Source organism: Aotus nancymaae, unplaced genomic scaffold (assembly GCF_030222135.1).
Source record: "Aotus nancymaae isolate 86718 unplaced genomic scaffold, 86718_ANA_hifiasm-v0.15.2.pri h1tg000064l_1, whole genome shotgun sequence".
NCBI classification, from domain to species: Eukaryota; Metazoa; Chordata; class Mammalia; order Primates; family Aotidae; genus Aotus; species Aotus nancymaae.
The window spans coordinates 25,552,752-25,562,483 of NW_026988479.1; the positions used below are offsets into that span (position 1 = coordinate 25,552,752).

At 51.7% G+C, this 9,732-nt stretch overlaps 1 protein-coding gene across 4 annotated transcripts in view; it reads left to right on the plus strand.

Annotated features, from left to right (window-relative positions):
• Positions 1–8,728, plus strand: part of NDST1 (N-deacetylase and N-sulfotransferase 1) — a 73,075-nt gene extending 64,347 nt beyond the window's left edge. For all 4 annotated transcript variants that reach the window (XM_021677464.2, XM_021677465.2, XM_012449187.3 and 1 more), the window contains exon 16: positions 642–8,728. In XM_021677464.2, the coding sequence (XP_021533139.1) occupies positions 642–761 (120 nt within the window). In that variant the 3' untranslated portion in view covers positions 762–8,728. The remainder of the gene's footprint in view (positions 1–641) is intronic.
• The last annotated feature ends 1,004 nt before the right edge of the window (positions 8,729–9,732 follow it).

The window sequence follows — 9,732 nt, forward strand, 5'->3', positions numbered from 1 at the left end:
GGTTCATGTACCCACCCAGGCTCAACTGATCTTCCCGCCTCAGCCCCGCTTGGTGCTGGTATTATAGGCGTGAGCCACTGTGCCTGGCCCTGCCCCACCTCGGGTTTTGATTATTAATTCTCTCTCTTCTCTCCTTATCAGAAGAATTTTGACCTTGTGAGCTATGATGCTCCTGCCAAACGGGAATTCTCTATTGGAGGCTACCATTTAGAAGGAGATTGTGGATAAATAATAGGTGTATGGGGGATGGTGCCAGCAGCATGGTGGGGTTTTTTTTTTTTTTAGACGGAGTTTTGCTCTTGTCACCCAGGCTGGAGTGCTGTGGCATGATCTTGGCTCACTGCAACCTCCGCCTCCCAGGCTCAAAAGATTCTCCTGCACCAGCCTCCTGAGTAGCTGGGATTACAGGCGCCCACCACCACACCTGGCTAATTTTTGTATTTTAATAGAGACGGGGTTTCATCATGTAGGCCAGGCTGGTCTTGAACTCCTGACCTTCGGTGATCCGCACACCTTGGCCTCCCAAAGTGCTGAGATTACAGGCGTGAGCCACCGTGCCTGGCTGAGCATGGTGGTTTTAAAGAGGAGGTCACTCTTAAGTCAGCACATCACCAAGGTCTGAGCTTTCCTTCCCATTACAGTCCCGAGCCTTCCTAAAGGACTATTACCGGGACCACAACATCGAGCTCTCCAAGCTGCTGTACAAGATGGGCCAGACACTTCCCACTTGGCTACGCGAGGACCTCCAGAACACCAGGTAGCCACGGCCACTGCAGCCAGACTGAACGTTTGTGACAGCAGGGATGTCCCGCCACACGCTGAGCCAGACTGACCTGCAGAGTGGGGAGCTGGGCCGGGGCAGCCACGTGCTTATGAGCAATACTCTGTGGAGGCCTGGTGGGGCCAGGGGAGCACCCAGGCAGGTCCGCAAGCGCCTTGGAGCACCCACCGCTGGATCTATGGCCTATGGGACCTCCCTCGCCAACAGAGGTCCATTCCGTTCCCAGCTGCTCCTGGAGAGGCCGCTTCCTGGTAGGAGGGAGTCTGCGAGACTCTTCTGTCCCTCACTGTGTTCCACCCACGTCCCCTCTCTTCACCTATCACTCCCTGCTTCCTCAGGGTGCCCCTCAGTATTCGCTGCCATATGCCCCTGTCCTCCAGACTATAGGAGAGGAGAGCCTTTTGCCAAATCAGGGAGAGAGACTGGACATTTCTCTGACTGTTTTGAGCCAGGCTTTTCCAAAGAGCCAGCTGGGTCCCCAGAGTCAGTCCCTAGGCTGGATGGGAGGGTGACCACCTCGAGAGGACACGCAGCCTCCACTCCTGGTTCCTACGTTCATGTCTCACCCTCCTGTTCTGGGGAAAGAATCTCTGGTTCCTACAGTTTCCACCCCATCCTCAAGGCTTCCTGCGGGGGCTTTGGGGCACTGCCTTGCCATGGGGCCCAGAGACCTGGACCCCACCTGCGCCCCCTTTTTTCCCCCTGGGATATGACATGTGTGGTGTTTCCTGTGGTAAAAAACTGAGGCGGGCCAGGAGTCTGCCAGTATACATGTTCCTGAGTACAGACTCGGTCCCCACACCCAGCCTTACGCCCAGGCAGACATGGGCGAGGTGGTGAGACTGCCGGCCCCCTGTGGCTGAGGGCTCCCAGAGACCCCCTTAACTTCCCAAATACTAAGAAGCTAAAGTATTTTAATATTTTTTTTTCTTGGTACCAGAGTTTATACTCTGGGTACTGGGGTCACACTGTGTTATATATATATATATATAATGTGTATATATATATATTCTATTTTTTTTTGGTTGGGTTTGTTTTTAATTCAGTCATACAAAATGGTAGTAAGCCCCAGTCTCAAGGGGCATCCTGTCTTAGAGCTAGAGATGAGGTGTCAGGGAGGGAGGGTGTGTCCTCAGTGGCCTGGGGGCTGAGGAGACAGTTGGAAGGGGCCCTCCCCAGTGCTGTGGCTGCCCTGGGGCCACCCCAGGTGAACAGAGGTGGTGAGATGGCCGGGAAGACCAGCTGTCGCCAGGACATCAGGCTGCACGAAGTCCAGTGACCCTGAGGGAATTTCAGCCAAAGGAAGCTGCCAGGGCTGAGCTAGGAGAACTGGGGCAAACAGCTGGCCCGCCCCCTCTCCCTCACATGGTGCTAGGCTGGGAGCTGCCCTGAGAGCTGGGATGCCCCCCAGGGCCCACAGAACTGTCTCCAGGCCCCCTGTAGACAGTGGGATCTCTGGGCTGATTTCTGGTTGGGGTCTGCTCCTACCCCCCACCCCTGTTTAACAATGTGAAGTGACTGAGGCTGGGGTGCCTCTCCCTGGCCCCCTCCAACTGCCAAATTCCACTTCCCCCAACACCCAGGAAATACTTTCTGGAGAGCCTTGTCTTGTTCAGAAGACTCTAGCATCATGGGGCTGGAAGGTCCTTTGACGGGTATGAAACAGGTCCAGAAAGGGAAAGTGGCCTGCTTGGCTGATGTCATGGAGCTGGCTGGGAGCAGGGCAGAGCGTTGAACCCAAGGCTCCTGGTTCGAAGTGCTGTTGCGCTTCTTCCAATGCCACACTGCCTCTGAGCCCATCCTTGGGACCCTACTCTGTGTCAGGTTCCTGTCCCTCCCTCCGTCACACCGTGGTCATTCCAGGACATGGGGACAAACCACTCCTTTCCAGCCAGGGTGCCTTTGAGCCTTCTCATTCCCAGCTCTGCGTTTGCATCCCTGTTGTGTTCTCCTCTCTCGAGAGGTCCTTCCCCAGCCTGCGGGGGCCTGGGTCTGTTCTGAGCTGATTCCTTTTTCTCCAGTTCTCTGCTGGGAGGAGGAAAGTTGGACAGTCCCCGGGACCAGCTGCAGGTGGTTTGATAGAATACAGAGCGGTGTCCCCATCGTGCCTCTCAATGGGGTCTGCAAGCCTGGGAAATTTGGGCGTCATTGGCCCAGCAGGGATGAGGAGCAAAGTGTCTGAGGACAGGGTGGCATGTCTACTTGTATACTCATGAAGACTTGCCCATGCCATGGAACCAGGGGCTCCTAGAGAGGGGCTGTACCTTCCATAGTTCCAGCCCTGGGCCTCATTCCCATCCGTCAGTGAGGGAACTGGGCTGCGGGGCGGGTGAGGATCTTATAGCTCCTGGGTTCTGAAATCGACTCTCTGGGCCTGGAGGCCTCTCTCGCATAGACTGGAAGGGCAGGAGAGGTGGGCTGGCCTGGGGCAGGAGCTCCACTTCTTTCTGCCTCTGGCTGTGGGAAGGAGCAGGCAGTTGGAAATCCTGTGACAGCAGAGATCGTCTGGATTTTTGCCTGGGCCCTTCTGTGAGCCTGGGGACTGGACCTGCCACAGGTTCTAAGTCTGTCTGTCTAGGTCACTGCTGCCACTGCCACTCCCACTAACAGACCGTTCTTGAAGACCCACTAGGCCCAGATGCTGCTGGGACTTGCAGGTATGGGGGATGGAAGGAGAGGCACAAAACTGCGTGAGGGGCTGTCAGCTAATGGGTACACGGACACCCCTTCCGAGAAGAGAAAACCACAGATGCATGGGGCAGCATGGTCAGTCTTTAATGCCCACCAATTCACTCTAAGCGTTTGGCCAAAACCGGGAGAGAGAAGTAGCTGAAATTGTTCAGGTGGCTTCACCGTCTATTCTGTGGTCCCCTCCATGAGCCTTTGCCCCAGGGTGAGCGCAGGCAGGAGTGTCACTGCAGCTGCCTCAGTCATTCAGGGTTCCAGAGCCTTCTGTGGTGGAGCATCCAGCTGCTTGGAGGATGAATCTGAAGTTTAAAAATGAGCCTTTTCTGAGCGCCCCCCAAGACGAGCAGTCAGTGCTTCTGGGCCCAGCTAAGGAAGCCATCTGCTCCCAGCAGAGGAGAGCTGCTGCACTGACCTGCAGAGGTTGAGCGTGCCCACGGCTTGTTAGTGGGAAGAGCAAGTACAAAAATGTTTTACCAAACATTTAATTTAATTATGAATGCCCACTCCCCAGCATCTAGATCTAAAATTATTAACATTTTGCCACATTTGTTTTCCTCCCTCTGTGTGCATATATATTTTTTCTGGCCTAATTTAAAAGTACGTGGCAAACATCATGAAACTTCACCCCTGAAAGCTTCAGCCTGCATCTCCTAAGAGTTGTGGCTTTCTCCCGCACGTTGGCCCAGTATCACAGCCAAGACGAGAAGGCATTTCCCAAGGACACCTGCTATCCACTCTGTATTCAGTTCCCCCAGTTGTCTCCCAGATAACTCGTGCCTGGTTTGGAATCAGCATCCAGTATCGGTGCACACATTGCATTTTCTAACTATGTTTTTAAAGTCTCTTTGAATGCTGGAAGGTCTTCTCTCAGCTCACGTGGAGGTTTTCAATGACATTGTTTTTGAGGCCCTCGGCCTGCTGTCATGTTGACACCTCACGTTCTGCATTTGTCAGGTTGTTTCCTCATGGTGTCGCATAACCACTTATTCTATCCCCCGTACTTTCAAGGCTAATTTAGGCTCCATGGGATTTTGCCTTTCGTGCTGACTTGACAGCTTCACTCCTGCCTAAGATGAGCCTCCACTGTCACCTGTACCAAGTGCCAAAACAGCAGAGGGGCCGGTTAGAGCAGGAGCTCTGGGGAGGGCCCGGGAGGGCTCCCTGGAGAGGGCTGCAACATCGGGGCCTCAGAAGGAAGGACACAGGGCTCTGGAAGGAGGAAGCTGCACACCTGGAGGCTGGACCTTCGACCCTGGGGATGGGCCTCAGGGCACCAAACACAGCATATGTCTCTCTCTCTCTGTTTTGGGGTCCCAGGTTTTCACTTCCCAGAGGCCCGTGATCCGTGTGTGCTGGAGCAGAGCCAGGCTCTGGGACACAGCAGGGAAAAGCCTCCATGGGGAACTGTGTCTCCCACAGCAGGAGCTGTGAAATTTTGTCCCAGCGGGCTCCATTTAGTAGCTTCTTGACATCTTCCTCCCAGGGCCTCAGTTTCTTCATTTGTAGAATGAGCAGATAGGGGCTACAGCAGGAGTTTTCACACATCAAAGGAGGCAGCTCTGCTCTAGTTGATGTGAGGTTGAGGGGAGCCTAGACCCCCTGCTGCCCAGGCTCTTGAGACCACACTGGGTTCCTGGCTTGCCAACTCTGGGCTGGATGCCCTCGCCAGCTCAGATGGCTGGAGAGTTTTCAGTTTTTCCAAGGGACGGGCATAGGGTTTATGTGGGGTCAATGCTGAGAACCTGGGGGAAACTGGCTGCGTTTTATCCTGAGAAGTTCGTCCCTGCTGTTCTTCCTCTTTCTGGCCCTGGAGGACAATGAGGGAGGAGAGGGTTTTCTATGACTGTGTTAGCTTTTGTTATTAGCAAGAGGGCTCCTTTTGTAATCTGTGCATGAAATTCATGTCATTTCCTGGGAGAGGAGAGGGCCGACTGGAGAGGGTGGGGGGCACATTAGGGGAGCAGGCAGAGGTTTCCTTCCCTCATGGGGGGTGTGGGGAGAGTGGGGAGAGGGGGCGCTACCCGGTTCACCTGATGAGGGCTCTCAAACCAGCCGTTTTGGGTTGTGTTAAAGGTGAGACCTTCCTCTATTAATGTACAATCTCGAACTAACTGCTAATAAAGTGGGGTTCTGTTTGTACACCCTGGTCCTGTCTGTCTGACGTTTTTACAAGGCCTGCAGGAGAGGGTGGAGTAGGGGTGCTTGCATGCACAGCCAAAGCCCAGGCGACCCCGCCACCTCCGGCATGCACATGCGCCCACACATGTGTACACGCATACACACATGGTGACTTGGTCAACCAGATCATTTCCACTGGGTTGTAAATGGAAGCTTTTCCAGATGGAGCAGAGGCCCAGCCTAGGGCAGCCACAGGGGCACTCAGATGACAAGGAGTCCTCAGACAGGATGGACTGCTCAGAAGCCCGGGGGCTGAGCACTGGATGGAGAGAAGACTTGGAGGCTGGAACCATTTCTGCTACTAAGGTATATTGCAGCTGGGGGCAAGCCACTTTTACTATTTTATCCCATTTCCCTCACCTTTTAGGCACGTGGAGGGAGTTGGACTCTGTGGGCTCACTTGGAGAACTTGCCTAACATGCAGATTCTCAGGTCTACTTCCAGAGATTCAACTCCAGCAGATGGGGTAGGGCCCAGCATCTTTAACAAGCCCTGCGGTACACCGAGGCAGCCCACTTTGGGAAGCTCTGACTCAGATCCATGGTTCCTGTGGGTTCTACTTAGTACGGAAAGCCCCACTGTCCAGGAGAACTTTGGGTAAAACAAATGACTTTGCAGCCCTCACAGCCTAATGAGGCCAGACTCCAGTTTGCCTGGAGAAGGAGAGTTCACACAGGCAGGGGCCAGACCAGTGTCTGCAGTGCAGTTGATCAGACCTGCTCCTTCAGAATCCCCTTGGGAAGCTTTAAACAATATATATTCCTGGGCTCCCCCCAAATCTGCTCATTCAGAATCTCTGGGGTGGGATCCAGCACTGTGTACTTTATTTTTGTTTATTTATTTTTTGAGATGGCGTCTCACTCTGTTGCCAGGCTTGAGTGCAGTGGCGTGATCTCGGCTCACTGCAGCCACTGCCTCCTGGGTTCAAGCGATTCTTCTGCCTCAGCCTCCCAAGTAGCTGGGATTACAGGCGCACACCACCAGGCCCAGCTAATTTTTGTATTTTTAGTAGAGACAGGGTTTCAGCATGTTGGCCGGGATGGTCTCAATCGCTTGACCTTGTGTTCTGCCCGCCTCAGCCTCCCAAAGTGCTGGGATTACAGGCATGAGCTACCACGCCTGGTCACTGTACTTTCACAGACTCCTTGGTGCTCAGGAAAGTTTGGGAACATTGAATGAGGCCATGTATGTCAGAGAAGGTCCCCAGAAATGTGCACAGACCGCTTCTGAGGGGCAGAGGAGGGGCATGCTGGGGACGCAACTGGACAGTCCTGCTTCCCAGGACCCAGTGTGCTCAAAGTGAACATACCAAAATGCCACCTCTGAAGACACAAGGGCAGCACCCGCAGAGTCTTCTTTGGAGTTCATCAGCTGGGAGCTTGGTACAGGTTGGGTGGCCCTCACCAGCAAGAACACGGCTGGCGGCTGCAAGGACAAGAGGAGTTCCAGAGGCATGGTGTAGAAGGGTGTCTGTGCCAGCCGAGATCTCAGCCTGCAACAGAGGTTTTTGAATTTAAATACAGCTGAGATTCTGTTTTGAAAGAATCACTTAATTGAAAACCAGGTAAAGGTGGGGGTGCTGTCTAGTTGGCATGGGGGTGAAGCTCTGTACTCTTCCCAGCTCACCTCCTCCCTGTCTCTCAGCCTATCTTGGAACCCTAAGATTCCTTGAAACATTGTGAAAACCCAATCCAGTTACTTTCAGAGGTCCCAAAAGTCCCCAAAGGGTTAATGAATAGTAGTTCATCAGCCCCTCCTCATTCCCCATGGCGAGGAGTCCACCCAGGAAATCTGGCACCCCAGGAGTGGTTCGGGCTTCTAGAGGTAGGCAGTTCCTTGGAGAAGCCTGGATGATGTACACTGGGCAGTGTGTTTCACAAAGGTAAAATTCTGGGAACAACCTAGATGTCCATCAACAGGGGATCAGCTAAGTAACCTCCAGTGTATCCATTCACTATACCATGATGATTTGGTTGAAAGTAATGAGTTCAGTCTCCAAGTCCTGCCAGGGAAATTTCTATACAATTTTTTGATTTCTGACAGATCTATACAGTGTGACCATCGTAGAAAGAGAACACTACAGTTTGTCTTTTTCCTGGGATTGTAGCTATATGTATGTCACATCAAACTAATAGTAGGGGAGGAAAGATTGAGAAGGGGGACTTTCAAAGGGGACTTTAGTCTTGGCTGAAATATGTATAAAATAAGGATAATGTATTTGCATATCATTTGTGGAATGAAAAAGTCTTAATGAAAAATAGAAATGGACAAAGAAGAAAGGGGGACTCCAAGCAACTAGACTTACACAGCGATGCCATGAAGGCCAACATTGCTTTACCCAGCCCTTAAGCTCCTATGGAGTCAGGACCTGGTGGAGGCCCAGGGTGCTGCTGATGAATTTCTTGCCTTGCTGCATTTATCCTAAGCATCAGTGAAGACCCTGAGTTGAGGATTCTGACCTTCTTGTGACTGTAGGCCAGTCTCAGCTCCTCTCTGGCCCTGGGAGCTGAGCTTCCCTGAGCTGACAGACGGGGAAGCTAGAGTTAATATCAACAGTGCTGGGACAAACTGGCACCATGTATCTCCCGATGTGATGCAATAAGAAGGACCCAGTGCAACACCTGTGAAATTCCTGACAAAAACACGGGACACAAATCCTGCCAAGAGGAAGAGACAGACACATCCTTATTGAGGGACATTTTGCAAAATAACTGGCCTGAACTCCAACAAGGTCAAGGTGATGAAAGATACAGAAAAGCTGAGAAATAATTCAAGATTAAAGGATGCTAAAGAGATGTGGTAAACCAATGTCATGTGTGACCCTGGTGGGGTCCTCCCGGACCATGAAACAATGAGCTATAATATAAAGGGTACCATAGAGACACCTGGCAGAATGTCAAGATGAACCGTGTGGATTCGATAATATATTTGATCGATGTTCAATTTTCTGATTTTGATTATTTTACTGTTATGTAAGAGTTTCTAATTGTTCTCCAGAAGTACATGTGAGATATTAGTTTTTTGCAATTACTTTTGCACCAACCTAATATTTAGGAGTAAAAAGGAAGAAATGGAACTGAATTTTGACTCCTGTTCTTTCTCTGGTGGTACTAGATGATAGGTACTCATCAGATGCAGTCCAAAAGATATCCACCAGGGGGCACTATCACCCCAGCCGCTCACAGTGTAGTCAGTGTCAATGTCTCCCTGGAAGACTGGGCTGGTGGTTAATGGTAGTGGGGCAATAATATTATAATATTAATATCAATGAATTAAATAATATAAATAATAAAAAGTTTTTCTCATTCTGTGTCAGGCAGGCCCTCTGCTTATCAAGAGCTATCTTTAAAGTTTTTTGTTTTTGAGACAGCTCTGTCACCCACGCTGGAGTGCAGTGGGGTGATCTTGGCTCACTGCAGCCTCAAGCTCCTGGGCTCAAGCCATCCTCCCACCTCAGCCTTCTGAGTAGCTGGGATTACAGGCATACGCCACGATGCCTGGCTAATTTTTGTATTTTTTGTAAAAATGGGGTTTTGCCATGTGGCCCAGGCTGGTCTTGAACTCCTGACCTCAAGTGATCCTCCTGCCTCAGCCTCCCGAAGTGCAGGGATTACAGGCATGAGCCACCTCACCTGGCCTCTTAATCCTCATAACAGTCTTCTGAGGTAGGTATTGTCATTCCCATTGTATATTTGAGGAATTTGAGTTCAGAGAGGTTCAGTAACTGCCAGGATCACAGAGCTGGTAGTCATTGGTCCATGAGACTCCACAGCCTGGAGTCCACTAGGCTGTCCTGCCTCCTGGGCCTGAGGCTAGGAATGTGTCCTGGCACGGAGAAGTGCCATGACCGTGAGGCAGAAGGGGACAACTCACCTGCCTGGCCCTGCCCTTTTCGGGGCTGGGGACTGGGTGGTCCTGGGAAGCCGTTAAAGGTGCCTAAAAGTATGTGTACCTACAAATCTAAAAGAAAAGTACAAACAGGGAATGGTGTCACATGCAAGTCTCCTTCCACTCTCTTTCTTTTGCCCTCAATTCACTTCAGAGGAAACCACCATTAGCAGTTTCTGTGGATCTTTCTAGAAACT